The following is a 21644-nucleotide window of genomic DNA, read 5'->3' as shown; positions in this document are numbered from 1 at the left end:
GTAAATGCAACACTGACATATTATCACTTTGTAAAGTAGATACGGCTAAGGTGTTAAAAGTTGTTTATTTACACATCCAGCTGGCACAGAGCAACATTAACAATCATTTGCAGCATTTTTCCTGACCACAGCACAAATGCAAGTTAAGCATTTACTCTCCTTTTAGCTCTGCTTTGGTCTCCACTAACTCCTGAGGGAAACATCTGGTTTGTTAGATGTTAAATGCCCCACAATGATCATGGGCAGTTAGCAGTTATAGTGAGCTTTTTTTTTTAAATCAGAAAACTGTTACAAGTGCTGATTTGAGCAGTGACAGTGGATCAAAACATTAAGGCTAATTAATTAATGTAAAACCAAAAGAAAAAGCTGGGAAACACTAAAATGCTCTTTAACTGAGGGGAACTGCAGAGTGGGGTGATAACTATCAGCAGGTTTTGTATGAGTGACCCCTTTCATATAAGACATCATCAACCTATCCATTGTCGATACAAATAAAATGAACAGTGTAGCTTTAAGAACATGTCTTTAAAGATGCTGATCTGTTTGCTCCACTGCTCCAAAATGAGGTCAATGAAAAAAACGTGTCAACATCAACTGCTTTCTTTTTTTAGTCATCAGTTCAAAACCAATGACAAAGCAATTTATAGGCTGCGTCACATGACATTTATAAGATTCTAGTCTTGACTCACTATAGTTTCTATGTTATTCAAAAAAGAATTGTCTGCAGCTGTTTTTATGGCTCTGTCCTAATTCAGGACAGAAGCAGGACAAATGCATGAAGGGTTTACCACTGTATGTGCTGGCACAGCTACAGAGCTCCTTATATTTTGCTAAGCTGTACTGGGATCTAGAAAAGAGGAATGTGGCCTCGGATAGGGATCGTAAAAAGAGCTAATGTATGGCAGGCTTCTTATGGTCTGTGCTCACATGGGTATGCATACACGTGTTTCTTTGTGTTTGAGGGAAATAACGTGATCTAAGATGCACATGGATGCCACTTTATGTGAAATATAAGAAGTTTCCCTTTAGACAGAGTTGAAAGAAGGTCTCTCAGAACAAATGAAATCCCAAAGTCATAAAAAAAGGCACTTACTTCCCAATCTCATCGACGACTGGGGCTGGACACAGTAAGAATGTGTTTTCTACACCGGCCGGCTTTTCATCTAGAAGGCAAATTAAAAAATTGATACATGTACATTCTTCCTAATGTACTCTCTTTGGGTATCTACTTTGCTGTATATAATTATAGATAGTATACAGAAAGATACTCGTGAAAGGGTGAAACAGCTGAAGTTTGATCAATATGGGCATTAGAAGGTTGACATTTCTGGACAAAAGCAGATTTTTTTTGCGCCAGTATTGTACACATTTAAATTTGACCATGTCGCTGCCATAAAATTACAAGTATCATGACATTCCTTCCAGTAAGGATCCGCCTTTTTTCATTTCAGGAAGTGTATATTTTGCATAGGGGGAAAAAACTGGTTCAAACACTGACAAAAAAGACTGAAAATGACCCTTGACATTAAAAGGAAAGTGTAGGTCTACTTACTGACTGTAAGGGTGTCGTTGATCTTAAAGCTGCAGAGCACCTGGTTGATGTTCCTGGCATGGAGAAAACCATTCCCCCTCACCACCACTTGGAAAGACTCTGGTTACACAAAACATTTATACATTCAAGACTTTGCCAAGTAAAATGACATTTGATACTACATTGTACATGAAGCTCATTTTCATGTCATACTACACAATTGCTGTATGTGTATTTGAACTCTTAAGTGTGAACTTTGAAGTGTTTCCACAAGCAGTTTGGTTTATTTGTTCAGATGAGAATGGGCTTCTTTTTTTTTTTTAAACTCTGGTGTCGCCAAATACAATGGATACGAGCTGTCTGAAAATATGAGCCTCTACATGAGTCCTCTAATCAAATAACTGCGGTGTAGTTCATTTGAAGTGAGAACATGATTGTGCTAGTTCTAAAAATACAGAGACGATAAAAGATAAAAGAAACTTTCATGACAAGCAGAAACAAAGAGATAAAAATCGTGCTGAGTTTTTGTTAGAGGGGCTTAAATCGGCTTAAATCTCTAATCTGGCTGTCAGAACTGGCTACTTGTGAGTCATGTGACCTTTATTTATGAGCCACAACTTGCTTATGTAGTAATTGAGCAGTGAGAATCTAAATGAACCACATACAAAAATACAATAAAGTTAGCTTTTCAATCCTCTAGCTGAGCGGCTCTGCAGTCGAGTTGTAATATCAGGTCATTTACTTCAATAGTTGCTATGTCACCTACAATACAGGAAAATACTCTTAAGGATGAGACTGAAACTGCAGGACTGTAATAAACGGCCTGCAGTTACAGTGAGTGCTATTCAGTTTCAAGTCAAATACTTTTCTTCTTGAAGGGAGAAAGAAAAATTCATTGCTTAATAAAAACCAAAAGCAGATGTTAAAAACAGTAAAAGTCGTTCTGCTTTTGCCAAAAGTGTTTAATCAACTCATGTTTTTATCTATTCATATTTGCTTTTTAATGTCCATTTAATGTTACTTTAACTGTCACAATCTTTCTCTTGGCAGGACACTAAAGGACATTGTCTACTACTAAGTTTTAGCCGCAGCCAATCTCACCACTGCCCCTCTCTCACCGTCAATCCTTTTAATGAGACCATGTAATATTATTCCCACTGAGTATTCTGGCCCTATAGATTTCCTGTAAGTGACCTGGATGCCCATGTAAAGTCATTTTTCAGCCTGGGTTTGTCGTTACTGAAGTGAGAGAAGGAGAGATGGAGGATCCAGTAATTAAATTAACACAGCTCAAGGAATGACGGGACACTGGCATCAGTGTGGCTTTGACTCAGAAGGGATCCTGACCAGTTTGTGTGTGTGTGTGTGTGTATGAGTGTGTATGTTGCCAGCGCCCCACCTCCGGCACAAACACTGGAGGGCTCAGCTGCCAAAATCTCAATGCAAGATTTCTTGATGATCTAGAGGGGAAAAGGGGAGAAAATACAGCAGTTGTTATATACACTCATACCCTGCTGGTATCATATGACAAGCAGGTATTTCAAAGTCTAGTCCTATAAAATAATAATGGTACAGAGCTCTATAAAAATGTTCCAAGGCTGTCTATGAATGAAGTCATATCCTTATTCATAATGTATCACTGAGTGTCTCACTCTTAAATAGTTTCCTCCTCTTGCTGTGCTCATTTTTAACACTATGTTCACATCAGTTATTCAAACCCAACTGACCGTTTACATGTTACTTCCAAGGCCAAGGCCCCTATCATTATCATAAGTTAGATTAGTTAGCGGAGTAACAGGTTATGTTAAAAGAAAAAAGACAACTAATGTAGTATTTCACTTTTGTGTTGCTGGCTGCTATCCGTGTTTATGGTAACATTAGCGGCTCCATCCTGTTTTAATGTGGGGATGTTGACACTGCAGCCAGCAACCCAAACCAATCTGACCCGAGATAAGGTAACATTTTTGGTATTTTTTCTGAAAAAAGTGAACCCACGCTGTTTATACAAACAAGTATGTAAGATAAGTCCAAGATTTCAACTGGCTAATGGAGCTAACTTTAGCTTACTTAGCTAAGTAGCTACAGCTGCTAAAGTCTGCCAACAACATTCATTTCAGCTGGCAAAATCAACGGCCTTCAGATAGAAATGACAAGCCTGCTTTTGTCTACATCTCCCTAAAATCAGTGACCTATTTTTCAAAGAATTACCGGGAATTTTGAGTGGTAACTCTGCCACTGTTTTTATTGTAAACTGCCCTGTGAGAATGGAAAGCTTGGCTGTAGCATCAGTAAGAGGGGCAGGACTTAGAGGATTATAAGACAGAAAAAGAATGAACCATTTAACATTAAGAAACTGGTGAAAATATGACCTCTTTTCACCTTTTTTGGCTGTCAAAGGACTGAATCCTGCCTCTACCGTGTCTCTCAGTATGTCAGTGTGTTTCATAAACCCTGTATGCACAAAGAGTTACAGTTCTGCCTGCTGCATGGTGAAAATAGAGAGCAGGATCTGTTCAAGTTGAAACTTCAACTAAAACAGTGGCAGAGAGCAATAAGTAAGAGTTTGAGCTCCTCCATTGCGAAACATATAACAGCTTGAAAACAAAGCCACTGTGCCAAATAAATGACACTGAAGGGGTTACAGGAAATGTATTAACAGACAGATAAATATACAAATGTGGACATCTGCTGCCCTGATTGTGAGATTCAGCCATAGGAAAGCTTCCCTGCACAGACAAGAGTTCATTTACCGAATCGATGACTCCTCGGAGGGCATGGAAGCCTCCCAGGACAGGAAACACATGCTCGATAGTGTCTGCAATGGTGGCCAGCTATATACGAAAAGAGGAGGAGGAGAAACAGAGGTGTGAACGCAACAAAAAAGGGAGGAATGATTAACCAAATTACACAAGAATCAATTCCCGAAGCCATTAGTATGATTACATGACTGTTGTCCAGACATTTATTTTGTAACTGTGTTTAGGGAGGAACCCTCAACAGTGAGAGGTGAATGACAGTGTTTGATATTTCGTAAAAAGCCAAAATTGGCCTCTAATGTCCTGGTGTGACACAATTTCAGACATTGCAAATGGAAAGTATGAACTCCACAAACATCTATAAACACACTTCAAACCAGGGAATGGATATATTTACAACCAGTCAAATGGGGCTTGAATGAAACTGGAGTGAGACCATGTCTTGTTACTGATGTTCAACAAGCCCTTATGAGGAAACAATCCTTCAGCTCTCAAATGTCTGTCATATTAAATGCAGGAACCTGAATCATCCTCATCCTCATGTTGAAGATAATTGAGGATTATTCAAGTTACAGATAGGTATTCAAGAGGCAACTCAGGGTTATAACTCACTGGATTGGTTTTCAGGAAATTTTAAATTATGGGTTTGCCAAATTGCAAAGGGACCACTGAATACACGCTATAAAATGAAGTTAACAGCATTTTGGATGCTGCAACTCTACATTCCTTGGCACGTGTGGTACATTACACTCTATACTGGGAATTATTTTTTATTTCAAACCATACATGTACAGAATATAAGTGTAAACATGTTAAATACAACATATTTATTGGCATTACCTGTGTCTCATTGAAGTCTTTAACACCAACACAGTATACAATAGCTCCAAGAGATCTGGCTCTCTCTGCCTGTTGGAAGACAAAGGTAATAAATTGATTACTTCCAGAAAACTAGCAGTCAAGCAGTCTGAGTATTACAGCCTCTAGAGCTGCTCTGTTACTTGAGCTGCGAGTGTTGCTACCTCTTGCTGTGCAGTGATAAGCTGATGTTCCTGCAGCTCTCCATCTGTCAGTGCAATAATCACGCTGGCCGTGCCTGGAAAATATAAACAGCCATTTTAGATCTCAGCTGTAAGTGAGTGCTCATAAGAATGAGTTACTTAACAATGAGCTGCTTACCAAAGTTCTCCTGGTAGATCTGCTCATTTGCCTTCATAAAAAGAAAACAATTACCACCAGAGTTACCAGAGTTTCTGATTTAAACAGCTAATTCAACAGTCTTTGATTTGCTCTTTGCTCAACACTTTAATTCACATGTATAGACAAACAGAAGCTTTTATATCACAGGCTTACCCTTTGCAATCCAAGGTGCATGAATGTGTCCCCACCTGGAATCTCTCTTTTCAGAGCATTCAGCCCCTTCCTAATTTCCACTCTGTAAACAGGAAACATAGCAAAGTATGTTTTGGTCAAGACATGTAAATGTGTCAGTATGGAAACTGATCCATCTCCTTATTTTTACAAGGATCTCTCTGTGGAATTGGGAAGTGTTTTGATTCAATTTTGTGATGCCTCATTATAATTTTATCTGATATGATGATCCCAGTGCAGATAGATGATTAAAAACAAGACTATCTAGACATGTTATCATTTTTATCATTTCTACAAAGGCCAAAAAAAGCATAGAGTTTTATGCAGCAACAGTTTGATGGTGATATGGGCCAATTTTCAGCTGAATGTCAGTGTAGAGTACATCTGCTTTTACTCTGGTGTGATGTTTTTGCGTGAGAGCATTCAGTGCTAGAATGACATCTGTTGTATGCAGTTTGGTCAATGCAGTCAATGACTTTGCTGAACTTTAATCAAACTGTTTTATTTCCTTTGAAGTCAAATCAATCAATTGCATTAATCAGCAGATGTCAGCATCCACCCTCTCTTAACTTACCTGTTCTCGGTCAGTTTCATGATGGTGGATGCTCTGGAGGAGAATGTTATAAAGGACATCCTCAGCATGGGACTGGAACAAAAAAGAATAAGAAAAAAAACCCCCATCATCATACAGATTACTATAATTAATCTGTCTACACAGCTAACCAGTTTGGATTGTGGAGTATGCAATGCTGAAATCACCACACAGTAACCAGTGACTAATGATACTGAACATGCCAAAGATTGATGGTAACCACCAAAAGACAAAATTAAACAGAATCTGGATGATAGTTGTTGATTTGCCACCTTGCACAACAAGCAATAGGAATAGTTACAACCACAGATTAATCAAGTTGTATGACTTGAACGTAGTTAGAGTAATTTCATAATGCAATGCAGCATGATTTTATTCTTCAGAAACTGAGGGTAATCTTTCATTCGCTTTCTGTTTGACCCAGCATTCAGTTAATCAAAGTGAGGACATTTTATTTTAACAATGAATATCCCATTAAGAACAAACTACTTCATTTCCTTTGAGGTCCCTCCAACAGTCTGTGTAGGGATTGTTTCTTTAATGCAGCCCATCAAAAAACACTCTTAGACACATGTGACTATTGCAGCATTGTGCAGGATTTGAACCCTCTGTGCATGACAATGATTTTGATGTAAATGTTCAAAAAACGTCACTGATCCTCAGATGTGGAAAGGTTTATTTGTGCTAATTGGTTTAAAATATATATATATTTAGAAAGGGATAATGTGCATATAAACTACACACATGCACCACAATTTGAAGTACAAGTGTTGCTTGTGAGAGAAAGTAAGTTCATACAGGTTTGCTTTGCTTGGAACTTTCTTCTGTTTGTTTAAAAAAGCGACTTTGAGGAGGGTTGGTTCTTAGCAGTGGCTGAACAACAAAGGTGTTGTTGTGGCTTTCAAGCAGTACCAACAACACAGTACCACCCATGAGACGGACAGATGTGGACATTGGTTGAAATATTGCATTTTACAACACACTTGTTTTAGAGCTACTTTGTGTCTAAGAAGAGGGAAGTGTTTAGAAAGTCAATATTCAATAAATATAGTTAATACTTTAGTCATGAATTTCATATAATAAATACAATTTCAGATAATATTGTAATGGACATGGGTGACATGTCCATCACTTTTTTTAACCTCCTGAGACCCGAGCTTTTGTTTGGTATGCATTTTTAATTTCTTGTAGATATAAAAACTAAGCATAGTCTTTGAACAGGAAGTAGATTTTGATAAAATAATGGCTTCATATGGGGGAAATACTGTATAACACAATTAATTCACGAGTGTATAAAACTACTTATTTCCTTACATGTACAACTTCCCTTTGCATGAACAATAATAAAGTTCCAATGTCCTCAAACAAGTACTTCCTGATTAGCTGTGTCATAGCTTCTTGCTATTGCTAAAATTTGTCAAATGTGTATAGAATATCAAACTACAAATGTTATTAAGCATAAATAAACAAGTTTCAACCATAAAATTTGATATGGTTTTGTACCTGGTCCTGTTTTATCTGAGGATCAGCTGTTGATTGACTTGGCCAAGATGCCTGCAACTGATTGACGTATTGTGCTTTTGCTACCACTAGGTGTCACAAAAAAGTGTATTAACGAGGACAACAGGTCAAAGTTAAGCAGAATGAAGTGTAAGGTCAAGCAAACCCAACATGTAATGTCCCCATATAAATCAGTCAGAAAAGCTGACAATAAAAAGGATTTAAAATCCCCTTCCACTCAAAACTGTTTTTCTTCTTGTTCCTAATGTTGGATAGTGGGTGGGCCTAAGAGTATGATTTGTGAACCGGACTCTGATCTAGGGGAAACACTGTTGCTGCTAGCCTTACTGCCACCAGGCATCAGCTCAGCAACTGCTCAGACTGATTGAAACATCAGCCTGGATGTTGAGTGACTTAACACATGGGCAGTTGTAGCGGAAGGAACATATTTTATTTTACTTCACCGTGGTGACTGCTGTATGTATTTCTCTTTAGAGATCTTCATCTCGGGTCTCCAGGAAGTCAAGTACAAAAGGCGACAAAGCTGTTTAGTAACTACAGACTTATTGTCTCTTACCTTTTAAATTTCTCAGCTAAATTCTCCACAAAGTAGTAGATTTCCTCCCAATGATTCTTCACACTGCCAGACCTAAGAGACAGAAAAAGCAAACACCACTGAAATAATCGAAACAAAACAACATTTATGACTTAAAATGACTTATTCAGCATGACTGAGGATACACCAACTTCCCTGTAACATGTTGAGTAGTGTTACAAGCTTTAAATAATCGTTATGAATCCACACAAAGTGACTAAAATACTGTCTTCAAAGTACACAATAAAAACAGGAGGAAGTGCTTCAGTTAGCATAAAAGCAGTGTAGCACATGTTCGTTATTACCATGGCTGGAGGACAACGATAGCTTGAATGACTGTAGCAGTTGTGAAATATATTTTTTGTATGTGTCTGTGAGTTAAGAATGATTTGTTTCAGCAGGAACTTAAAGAAATGCTTAAGCTATCTATCAGACACACATTAACCTCCATATGGTAAAGCATTCAAACAAGACAAATGCAGCTGAGCTAGCTATGATTGTTAGCGCTGTGACCTGAAAAACAAGCCGTATGTTTGGCAAAACACAACTCTTGTTACAGCAACTTTACTATCAAAAGTGTCCGTAAAGAATCGACTTTTTTCCCTTCAAAATTAGTAAAATTACCTTACTTGCATAGTTGTCTATAGCAAGTAATTCTTAATAACAACAGATAGATAGCTGAACATCCTATCTGTTGCCAAACCTTGGAGGAAAGGATTTAAAGTGTACATTTAATAAGAAACATGAAATTCTCGTTTATGACACATGAACACTGTTAGAGGAATAACTTAAAACAATTAGCCAGCTCAATTCATTAGGGGCCAGTGAGTGTACTGTAGAGATTAAAGGAGCTGCTGTTGTGGTCTGGTGTGTAATTTAGCACCGTCTTGTATCCTGAATGAGTGCCTGAAGGCTGAGGAAATGGGTTCTGGTCTCCCCAGGGGGACTGTCATAAATCTGGACTGTTATTAAAAAAAACTCCCCATGGAGATGCCTTCATTTCCTCTGGGCAGACTGTGTGTATATATGTCAGTGTAGTGTCTATGTGAATTTGTGGCAGTTTAATTAAATGTGGGCATTAAGGAAGAAGGCAAGATGTGACCAGTCACCGGTTCATCTGTTAGCTAATGAGTGAGCCAGAGAGATGACACATGGGAAATGAGCTAATTGACTGTGGAAAAGCTAGAGGCCTGTTTAGAGCTTACTTAGACTGAAGTGTCCAGCAGACTGAGTGTTATTCTAGGTGCTGACCAACTGATGTAACAGTATTAGACCCACGGGAACTGGCCAAGATTGATTATGTTGCATTCTCTTTGTATGGGAGAGAATTTCAACACTGTGTATTTTCCCACACGGACCAGCGGGTTCGTTATCAAACTGCTTTCATTTAGTAACAAATCTATTCCACTGAGAAGGTTTTGCTTTTTTAAAAATTTGAACTTAAAAAAAAAAAGTCTATTGCTTTATTGTTGACCACATGAAACCCCTATAACAAATGACATCACACAGAATATATCATTTTATACAAAGTCGACAAGATAAAACAGTGTAGCAGTGCTACAATGGGAACAGCAAAGGGAACCAGACTAAACAGTGACTGTTATCCTAGTTTACATTTGGTTGTATTAGTTCCCAGCACACAGAAGCTTCAAAAGCCTGTTTGAGAATCATGCCCAGACATAATAAACAGAATTAACGTTTTCTTGCACATGGGCCTTTCATACCTTTAGCTACGTTTTTTTAAATAACTGAAAATTATTTACAGAGACATTGAGGGGGGATGAGAAAACATTTGTTCAATAAATAAGATTACTATGACCATGATTTGTTTTTGTAGAATGATTCTGGTTATTTGAGGTTCTTAAATATACAATGCCTGAGCTTTATTCGCTTCTACACTTATTGCAAATTATTTTGGATAGCAGCACAAGCAACATGGCAAAAACTTTTAACTTTTAAATGCATTACAACTAATGTTATTTGTCTGTCATTTAGTGTCATTTGTCTGTCATTTAGTGTCACTAAGGTTATACCCCACTATGTTTTTGTTTTACATTTTGGCAGCGGAGGGTTAATTATTTGGCCAGACTGGGGGAGAGAGACAGCCATAGAATACCAGGGACTTTCCCATTATGCCTCACTCATTGATGGCTTTCTGTCCTGCCAAACCGGACTCTGATCTTCATTAAATGCTTTTTGGTAGGTCGAACAATGAGCAGACATGCGTTTCCGTACCCCAAATGCTTCTATAAAATCTGCAAGAGATTAATAGAGTTGTTGATCAGCCATTACTTTTGCAGATGCAGATATTTCTGGCTTTCAAAACTCATAACAAACAACTTCAGTAAACCCCTGCAGCCTTTTCAAGGAGAATCAGCATGAGCAACAGTAGCAGGCATTGCTACAAAGAGAGCCAGCTCATACTCAAACTTCATTAAGGGAAAATCCAAAGTAAAACAAACAGTGATTGCTTAGAAGAAGGCGAGCTGTTAAAGGTAATGCAAGATGGAGAACTGCGCTAGTACTATAGGATCAGGTTTGGGTTCCCTCTCAGGCCACCCATGGTGGAAATGTCTACTGCAAATATAATAAAAGTATCCACAATAACATTTAGGCATTATGTAAGTTTCAGTGTTTTCACTCAATTAGTCTGAATGGGGATACAAATACTGGTCAACAAAATGTTCAACCCAAGCGTTTTCTCTGTGCTGTTATTGTTCTGATGACATGACTTGCTCCCCCACATCAAGGCTTCACATTCCCGTGAGGCTGACTGAGCAAAGAAAGAGGACAAGACCTTACAAGCTAAACGAAATCCTCCCGAAATCAAAAAAGCTTGAGGTGGAGGAGGTGTTTAGCTTGGATGTTCAACAAAATGTGCAGCGCAAACAGAAATAGTCACCCAGAGAGAGAAAGCCTATGACCTGAATGAACGGCAGCAGCCAATTCCTTGTGCAGATTTTTCCATTACAGCAACAGAGGAAGGGGAAAAAAAGGGTATGAAGTCTGGTGAAACTTTCCCATTTTCCTGCAGCAAATAGACATGTAGAGGTGTAGGGATCATTTTTGAGTATTTATTTAACATCAGGTTGAATCTGAGAACTCCCACCCTTGGTTTTCAACTGCTTATCTTTATTTCTGAACCACAATTGCTCTTGTTTGCTTTGGAACAGTTCTATTGTCTGAGGTGGCTGCAGTCGTGGGACCGAGGACTAGCTTGCAGTTTCACTCACCTGTCCAAACAGTGTTGGGAAAGGAAGTGGGCCATTTTATTCTATGACTCTTGATGAAACAATTTTATTCAGAGCGTTTTCCCCCCTCAATCCTTTGATCTAATTTTAATGGTCTGAGTTAAGAGTTCGAGTCCAGCAGTTTGAGGTTTGGAAACAGAAAACAAAGGTTTTGAGAGGTGATGGGCGTTAGAATTAGCCGACAAAGTGATTGAGCCCAACAGCAGATTAAAATTATGTCATAGCAAATCGTCAAATCCGGGTGACATTGTTTTCTCTATTGAACAGATTATGTGAGCAGGATGAGGAGCATGTGTCTGGCCATTTGCCACCTGAGAGCTGAGTGGGAAAAAAAGAAATAAAAGAAAGTAAGAGGAAGGAAAAGATGAAGACCCTTATCTGTGAAGCTACATTCAATTCAGCTGACAGAGTGAGATAATGTGAACAATGTGTTGGCTCTGTCTCAAGGTGTGTCTGCCACAAGAAATATGGCAATGATTCGACCAAAACTTCAACAGCAATGCCAAGTTATTCTCTAACCTGCTTCAGTCTGCTTCAGCCAACACAGCTGGCGAACAAGTAAAAACAGCCTAGAGCAGCAGACAGCCAAAGCAAGGGTCTGCAATCCATCGATGTGTGTGGTTTACTTATTGTACAGGCGTACTGTATATTGATAACATTCAAAACACCACATAAAAGGCAAGCAGAGGGTTGAAAGCTAAAACAAGAATCATTCAGGCAGTGAGCATGACATGGAAAACAGTGCTGTAGGCAGTTGATACAACAACACATTAGCTGACGCAACCATGAGATGATGGGGAAAACATCCATTGAGTCAGTGATGTCAAAAGGACATAAAGGATATAATCTGACAAAAAAAGATCTGCCGGGCAAATGAGGACAGACAAAACCAGCATGCTGAGATTTATGCACGATGGAAGGTATGGCTGCTTTTGTAACAGGCATGTATTCAGAGGGACTGAAAACTGTGAAAACTGAAAATGTTCCAAGTCTAGGAAGCTATGACTTTACAGGCTGACTTGCCAAAAGAGATTTTCCTACCCTTGCCATCAATCTGGTTAATTTATCTTTAGCATTCTTTTAACTTATTAAATTCTGACAGCGGAGAAGTTAAGGTATATCATGAAGGAGTATGGATATTAATCAAATATCATGGGGGCTAAAAATGTTATGTCTCTATGTCTCCAGAGTATGTCAGAATAATGGTAGATAGGTTTATTGCCCAGGATAAGGTTTGTCAGTTTTATGGCATGAAAAATAAACCTAGAAAACTACGCACACTGCATTTTATATCAAAAAAAACTTTGAGTTGAGGTTATATTTCCACTACTTGAACCACTGCTGCAGCTACAAAAAGGTCAAGCTTTAGTTCCCGAGTCTAATCTGGAGTATTTATGCTTTCTCAGACTGGTCCTCTTCTAAGTCGCCAACTTTGTATTAATGCCAATTGCTGATTTTTTGGATTTTTATAATACAGTAAAGATAACTTACAGATAGATCTACATATCACTGTATCTTCCAAAGAACCTGTGAGCATTATTGTCGAATTCTGGCTCTGTGTACATTTATCTTAGTCATCCAAGTAGTAATTCCTTACAACAGTTAGACCGATCCACACTAGAAAATGCAAAAGGCCTGTCATCCCATTATCTGTCAATGAGCTCATCCTAAAAGAAATGATACACAGTAACCTGTTGGAAAGGTTTATTATACCTCCAGATATTAGATGATACTTTGAAATCCAAGAAAGTTTGAGATGATTCACAATGTGCACCAATGCACAATGCAATGTCTTCCAACAACCCTAAATACTCAACATTTTGAAGTACTCTGATTGCTCAATCAGTACATCCTTAAGGGAGGTGCACTAAGGAGCACAGAGCACTAAAAGAGGTAAAATGCATCATTACTGTTCAGCGATACTAAGCAGACCCTGTCATAGGAGACATCAAAGAGGAATTTGCTTGATGTCTCCCAAAGGTCCAAGAAGACCTGAATAATAAAAACATTGTCAATCATCTTTAATAATGTCTTTTTCTGCTGGATGGATTACATTTCTATGGCAGTGTGTTTGGTGAGGAAAGCACAAAGTTCAGCTAGAGGTGGGAAAGGGGTGCTGAAGACAAAATAACAGACAGAGGCAAAAAACAGACTAGAAAAATAGCAAGAATGGCAAGAAGAAGAAAAACAAGCCGAGACATTGAGGGTATGCCACAGTACATACATCAAGAAGCAAAACAGTCATTAAAGGACCATACAGTGCCAGTGTGTTTCCAAATGTTACGTTAGGTCAATTAATGTGTACTTTACATTTATGTTGACCATTTACAAATACAGGCTATAGAGTTATTGTGTTGGAAATGTTCTTCTTCTTGTTCATAAGATATCCATTGGATTCTGTTTATTTCCACACAGTATGTAAATCATTAAGCAGCTAGTAGCTTAAGACTAGCTTGAACTGTGCATCAAATCTAAATTAATGTTTGCAAATGTTACTGCGGAATGATTGTCATACAAAACAAGACAAAGTGCCTATAACCATGCTAGGGCATTACAAAAGTGTGCTTTTAACTTATCTGTGCTGTTAACATGCTAAGATTTAGCAGGCCATATTTACAATGTCCAACATCTTAGTTTAGTGTGTTAGACTTCTAATATTTGATAATTATAGCACTAAACACAAAGTATAGCTCATGTGTTGCGATATTGTTGATATTTGAACAAAACTGGTCAACCAACTGACCAACACTGTCATTCCTAGCGCCATGCTGCTAGCACGGCTAATAGAGAATGAAGCCAATTCCGGTCTGGAATCGTAGAAAGTATGCATCCACATTTAAAAACTCATCAGCAAGGTTTGTCTAGCTGTGATGTCAGCAAATAAGCGAGTGATTTGCAGTAAACTGGCTAAAACATACAAAACCACAGGTATGGTTCTTTTCCAGCTCACTTATCATTGGATCTGTGACAAAAGAGTGGATGTTAAAAACAGCTGCCACTTTAAACAGATTTAGTATCACAAGTATCTTTCCTTCTTTATGAATGAGTTCCTTAAGATCTTTAATGTGCTGTAGATGAGATTCCTTTAGAGTAGAACCTTAAGGTATCTATCAGATGTTTCAAATAAGGCTGATTAGGGGTCCTGCAGAGGCCATTTTGGATCTCTGGGAATTGTTGATTATGCCTGCAATCCTGTAACTCCAGCAAAGGAAATTAGAGCTGAAACGTTTGTTTGGTTGATATTAAGGCTTTGACAATTTGCTTTTTTTTCTTTCCTTAGTCCAGTCTCAGCTACCCAAGAAGCACTTCTCTCCCATAGGACAATCGGATGACGGCATGTGGGAAAAAGCTGCATCGGTCTGAGGGCTTAGCGATTCTCAGCTTTGTTCTCACAGTTCAAAGTGTTGGAGAAGGGAAAATAAAATAAAAAAAAACCCTAACTGCACTAAGGAGGCTGTCTACCATCCCAGCTGGGCCTACCCACACCACCCCTACCCTGCAGCCAATGATGGTGCTCCGATTTAACTGACTGGGCACAAGTTTTTGTTTGTTTAAAACCACTAACCTACTTTTACAGCCATTGCTGAAGTAGAAATCTTTACTGCGTGATTGCTGAGCTAATGCTGCAAGTCTTTTCCAAAACCGAGAGGAATTGTTTGGAAAAAACTTTTGGATAACTAGCTGGTGGAGAGGCATTTGAGATGTGTTTCCAAAAGATACAGATTTTTCTAATTCTGTCTCTATCTGACCATGTAAGAATGTGCTTTGTAATGCACTTTTTTTTGGTAAACAGAGCCATGGTCATGCATCAAATATTACCAGCAGGTTTGGATTAGTTTGAGTGGCATTTATCCACTTCCTCTTGTCTTGTTTTTATCCCTTAGTGCTTGAGGGACTTCAGACAGCATGATAACACTTATCCTGTTAAAAACACCAAAGCAACACGCTACAGGAGACAAAATGACAAAACACTGTCATTCCACAGCTAGAACGTATTCCAAAGCTAGACGTTTAGAAAATATTTATGGACTGCAGCTGCAGTTTGGGTTTTCCACTGAGCTGCCTAGTTTCAAGGCAGCATGTTCCAACACCCAACTGGAGCACAAAATTGAGATCATCAACAATAAATACAGCATTTGGCCTGTAGGTAAATTCCTTTATCTGCCATATGAGCACACCCAAAACCATTTCTGTGCTGTGCTCCATATAAAAACAGCAGGCTGTGGCCGGCCTGCTCTAAATCAGAAAATATATATATATCCTAGTATGCACACATGCAGCAATATAGGGGTTAGGCTATACACTAAATTCTCACAGAAGTCATTTTCAGGCTTTAGGTTTCATAAATTGACAGCCAAAGCAAGGAAAGCTCCTAAAAACGTGATTATGCAGACTTCATGTCCTGGGAGTCTGGGTGTAATACTAAAACCAGTGACTGGCTGATATTTGTGGCATGATTTTTAAAGCAAAGGTCAGTTTCCCAGTCAATTGGTTGGTCTGTCTGTTGGTCCATCACTTTGCTCCAAACTGGAATATTTAAACAACTATTTTCTTGTCCAGTACTGTGCAAAAGTAAAGACATACCCATCACCTGCTAAATGTCAAAATTGTCACTGTGAGCATGTTAGTAATTAGCTCACATTAGCCTTTAGCTCAAGTTCAGAGCCGTTCTTTTGGCTGTAGACATAGTCTTATTTCTGTGTGATTTAATGAAGGTTTCAGTGGTGGAGAAATCATTTAATTACTGTGTCAAATTAAGAAGCATATACCATACACCACAACACAGTAATATGACGTCACTGTTAACAGAGGGTGGGGTGTGGCCCATATGTTCCCACATTTAACTTAATTAAAACATTGTTTCCTTTAACATTTATTTGCCAAGGGATTGGAACGGTTCATGCTTTTTCAATCAACACTTTGTTACATTACATTTTGATTTGGAGAGTTTTATGTGCACATTGTGTCTTTTTAACACAGTTTTTGTTCCATATATATCCATCAGATGTGCCAACAGTCTGTTGTTTATGCCAACAGCTGCATCTTATTAGTTGGTTAATGCACCAACATTTTAATGAGTGTATTAAAACTAGATTGACACCTGTGTGCCAATGAAAATTGAAGCCCCCCCCCCAAAAAAAACCCCAAACACCACCTTTATTTGGTTGCAACTTTTTTGTTCTGTCACATCAGAAATCGTTTCACGCACCACTTCACACTTAAAACTCAGATTTTCCCAGCCAGTCCCAGATGTCCCAGATTCAGACTTACAGTCATTAGTCATTTTGTCTACCCTTCAAACTGCAGTCACCAATTTTTCTTAAAGAGCACTGTCCTACATGTTCCAGCCATGATGTGACATCATCTTCCCAAATGTGCAATAAATGCCTTTGGAGTCGACTTTACGAGCCATCACAGCAGTATCTTTTCTCATTACTGTGAAACTCATGACCCTCTTCTCCACATACACTCTTTTTAAAAAAAGCATGTTTCATGTCTTTAGAGGGTTTTTTCCCAGCTAAACACTCCACACTTTATCTGAAGATACAGTGTTGATGTAGGATAGGATTCAGCAATGTCCAAGGTTATGTTTAATGATGATGTTTTTGAATGTTTTCATTCGTTATCACTACATTATCAATGCAAAACTGGTTAGGGTAGGCTTTTCGTTCCATCTAAAATAAAAGGGCAAACTGCTTCTTGCAAGGGGACTGCAGATCTCCTGCTGCAGAAATGTCCAAAATCAATGTAATTCCTACAAGAGCTCACACTACAGCAGCTGATGTCAGAAAGGAGGGGCTAATGGTGACATCATCTGTGGTAGGCAGCAGCTAGAACCTCTTGCTTTTCTATGGAGTATGGTTGACTTGCACCATAAAAACTCCCAGTCTTGTGTTCCCTCTGCTGTACCCTAAAGTCCTCAGTATACTCCAACTGAAGTGCTCGTTGAACAACAGTTTCTGAAACCCCTGTGTCATTGTTACTCAATCACTTTTTGTGCATACAACCAAGTGCAACACTATGAATGCCTTCATGAAAATCATCGTTCTCCCCATATTTAAATGATTATTCCAGCTTGCCCCTTTCTAACAAAGTGAGAGGCTTTTCACCCCACTTTCCAGTGTGGCCTTTGGGAACACTTTTTCCTTACGTTATGGTTCGACTACACATCATACAGAGTAGTTCTTTTCAAGCACCCACCCACTTTAACTCTGTTTTGCTACTGACTGTAAATGTGCTTCCTTCCTGTCTTGTTTTATGTGACTTAAAGGAATACTTTTTTATTGCTTTTAAATACAATATGTTTACCACCTTATGAAAGAATTAAAACAACCTTGCAGGTAACTTTGGACTTGAGCTCATATGCCCAAAAATGACTTCTGTGTATTCATGAAGGCCTGACAAAAGCCTTTCAGCATTTTCATGACCTGCATTCTCTGCTTCTCTGCCTGCTGCAACTTTCCATATGTATGGACTGGGGCACTGAGTGCACACAGTGTCTCATAAAACCAGCTCAGGCCTGGGGGATGGGGTTTGGGGGTCACTGTAGGAGGGCTGAGACAGGTCGCTAATGAGCTTCCTCTTGTTTGAAGTCAACAAATGAAGTCTAAACATTGTTAGTCACCCCCAGAGTGGGCACCAGAGTGCACAGGAGTGCTAACAATAGCATCTAACATTCCTTATTTGCAGCATGTGACCGTGTTTACCGAACAGCGTATGCCAAATGAGGCCATCCACATCTGGGGAGCAGTCCCATGTGTCAGCTCTATTTCAGCTTGTGACTCAAACACCAAAAAACAATGTCAAAGGTTTAGTGAAGTTCAGTTGTGTACAGCACAGAACTTAAAATGTCAAAACAGAAATATGGATTCCCAAGAGTAAAATGTGTTTGGATAAAGCCATCCATCCAGATGCATATGAGATGTTGATGTTAAGCTGCCTGAGCCGACTCATGTTTCTCTCTCACCATCTCACACAACACATTAAAAAACAGGCCTTTAAAAGGTGCTGCATGCAACATTTTGTTCTCCAAATTAAGACCACATTTTCCATAAATGCTGTTGCTTCCTGTCCTTGCTTGTTCCCCCTCCCTATCCCTGGCACTGCTCTATCAGCAAAAGAGGAAGGATAAGAGCTGATACAGCAATATGCTTTGAATCCAGGTAAACTAATCCCAAAACAGAAAGGCAAACAGATTGGTGAAGCTGGAAATAAGTTTTTTTTACTAATCGCAATAATTGTTGCTGATGATTTGCTTGTTTACAGTAATCATGATAAACATATTTACACATTAAACGATGAATGCAGCACAGATTTAAATGTCTGATTATTCAACAAAATGCACTTCTTAACTGGTAATTCTTGTGGATAGTGAGTCAAAATAGAGTTTTATAATGTCAGATTATAGAAGTGACTGCATTTGAATGCGTGTAAACCTCTCTCGTGAACAGCAAAAAAGGAATAACAGGCCCTCCAGAAGTTTCTCTTGCTTTTTCTCTGACATTTTATTTTCTCCCTAGCAGTCTGAGCCCAGCTGCTGAAGTCCAGCACTGAGATGTCACATAACCACAACATTTTTCCTATGTGGGCGTGCAGAGAGTGCAAATGAAAGAGCCAAGGGTGAGCAGTCACTGAGCTCAAATGTCTTTGTTCCACAGTTTTACCTAATGAAGATCTAAGGACAGGAACGTATCTTTAATAAGGTTTATTGCAAATAAAAGGGACAGTGTGCAAGAATTCTCTCTTTTCTTGTTATGAGCAGTCACTTAGTAAAGAGAAAAGAATAAAAAAAATCCCTTATAGGCTTATATAGGTTGAAAAGCCTCATTTCCCCTTGATAATCTAAAGTTTCTTTGTTTTTCTCTTTCAGGGGAGCAAAAAGAGACATATAGTTTATACTTGGAGTGCCAAAGTGATAAATCATTTTTGTAGCATCCAAGTCGTCACTCCTCTTTCTGCTTATTCAGCAAACTGTAAATCAGCCTCCCTCCAGCGTCATCACACAGATGCAGCGGTGCTAATGAGCAAATCTAAACGTGGTAAACAATTTAAGTCCCCAACATATAACATTCACTTGTATCATTCACCTAATCTTTGGAAAATAAGCTGTCCAGCATGACACAAACCAGACTAATAAAACCCCTTAACAGCAACTCAAAAAGTGAATGCAGATGTTTTGATGTTGTGCCAACTTTTTCCAGTGGGGAAACTGCAACAGTAACCCAATGTTATTCCTAATATGTCTTTAAGAATAAGAAAAATAGTGCCAAGCTGCTTCCACTTACTTATCAAGCACAAAATACAGGTCAAAAGCGCCCTGACAGGAACTCTCCTCCTCCTCCTCGTCCTGCACCTCCGGCTCGGCTTTGGCTGATGGAGAAGAGAGCACAAATAATCCGAACAAAAGCAGGAGAAGAGGCATGTTGAGCAAAAATCTCGCCATAGTTTGTCCTTGGATGGGTGGGAAAAAGTTAGTTCCTTCTGTGGATAAAAAGAAAAAACCAACGGAAAGTGGCTTCTTACATCCCAGAGACAGTTAAGTAAAGAGGAGGAGGGGGGGAGAGATGCAACAAAGACAAAAGAAAGGATGCAGGCGATGCTTCCACGTCTCTTTTATTTGGTGCTCAGATAAGGAGTCACACTGCCAGCCGGGTGGATGCTTTCTCTCATTGAGAATGATTACAATATAAAAGTTTTGGGTAGTTCGGGATCCACTTGCAGTTTGCAGGAAAAATGCGTTTAAAAAACAAGCACTGAAGAAATCCAAACCCGAGTCAGTGGGAGAAATGGATAAAATGATGAATATGGGTGGTTCGGAAGGGAAAAAATGGAGAAAAGTTTCCTGTCAAAGTGTCAAAACTGTTTTTAAGACAGAAGAAGAAGCCAAATGAAGCTGGGTAATGCAGAGCAGTGTTGGCGCTGGAAGAACTGGGAGCCCGGGGGACAGACTTGGCTGAAGTGGACCAGGTTTCATATTTCATCCCGAGGAGGAGAGAGAAAGAGGGAAAATGGGTCAAGATCCCATTTTGCGCCTCCCTCACGTGGCACACAGCGCAGATTGGGTGCAGGGCAGGATATGATTATCATTAGGAGCTGTAGTGTCACCGCTGAAATCTGCAACCTGGTCACTGTAGTCTTTTCACGCTAAATAATCCTGTGCATTTATCTAGTTTCAAAGCATTTGTCCTCATTAATCACTACAAGTTTGTTTACTCTCTCTGAGCTGCGGCTACCAGTTAATTACAGAAGTAGGAACATCCTCTCTAATTACACCTTCATAAACAGGAGACTGTGTGGTAAAATATGTTGCTTAGCACATTTACAGGGTAAAATACATTTACAGCCTACACAGTGTGTTTTTGTTGTCTATCAAACACGGAGCTGATAAATGGATGAAGCCGGGGAGGGATAGACTGATTATACAATTGTTTTTTAGAACTGAAGTATTAGGGATGGACCGATATATCGGCCAAATATACCGGTATCATTCCACTTGTTTACTAACATCAGCGTATGGGTAAATAAGATGAGTGCTGATGTCAGTAGCTGATGTTCTGGTTATTGTGACAGTACAGAAAACATCTTCTTTTTAAGTAGGTAATTGTATAGCAGGCTAAAGGGATTTAGTTGTTTTTGAAGAAAGAAAGAAATCGTGAAAGTTATTAAAGATAAAGTCATTTTGTGCTCATTTGAAGGCAGTGTAATGATGGGCTGAATTACTTTAAAACAATTCCGTTATTTTTAAAAAAAAAAACCAATGATTTCTTTATTTCCCTGTGGAATAAATAACAACAAAACATAGTATGTCATCAAAAAAAAAATCGGTATTGCTATATATCAGTTATCGTCCAAATTTTAAAAAATCGGTATTGCTATATATCAGTTATCGTCCAAATTAAAATAAATCGGTATTGCTATATATCAGTTATCGTCCAAATTAAAAAAAATCAGTATTGGTATCGGACCACAATTTCACAATTTCGCATCCCTATTAAGTATTACTTATAACCTGGTTGTCATTGTTCTTAATTCTTATAAAATCTGTTCT

At 38.7% G+C, this 21644-nt stretch overlaps 1 protein-coding gene across 1 annotated transcript in view; it reads right to left on the bottom strand.

Moving 5' to 3' along the window:
* Positions 1-20065, bottom strand: part of antxr1c (ANTXR cell adhesion molecule 1c) — a 36068-nt gene extending 16003 nt beyond the window's left edge. The window contains exons 1-11 of the mRNA XM_062442848.1: positions 19882-20065; positions 8328-8399; positions 6233-6304; positions 5641-5722; positions 5467-5497; positions 5310-5383; positions 5128-5196; positions 4282-4362; positions 2931-2991; positions 1553-1651; positions 1094-1163 (exon numbers count right to left, since the gene is read on the bottom strand). Coding sequence (XP_062298832.1) covers positions 1094-1163; positions 1553-1651; positions 2931-2991; positions 4282-4362; positions 5128-5196; positions 5310-5383; positions 5467-5497; positions 5641-5722; positions 6233-6304; positions 8328-8399; positions 19882-20039 — 869 coding nt within the window. The 5' untranslated portion in view covers positions 20040-20065. The remainder of the gene's footprint in view (positions 1-1093; positions 1164-1552; positions 1652-2930; positions 2992-4281; positions 4363-5127; positions 5197-5309; positions 5384-5466; positions 5498-5640; positions 5723-6232; positions 6305-8327; positions 8400-19881) is intronic.
* Positions 20066-21644: the final 1579 nt, after the last annotated feature.

The sequence above is a fragment of the Scomber scombrus genome, chromosome 21, assembly GCF_963691925.1.
Source record: "Scomber scombrus chromosome 21, fScoSco1.1, whole genome shotgun sequence".
In the NCBI taxonomy this organism is placed as follows: domain Eukaryota; kingdom Metazoa; phylum Chordata; class Actinopteri; order Scombriformes; family Scombridae; genus Scomber; species Scomber scombrus.
The sequence above is the reverse complement of the archived record's forward strand: the minus strand, read 5'-3'. Positions and strand labels throughout refer to the sequence as shown.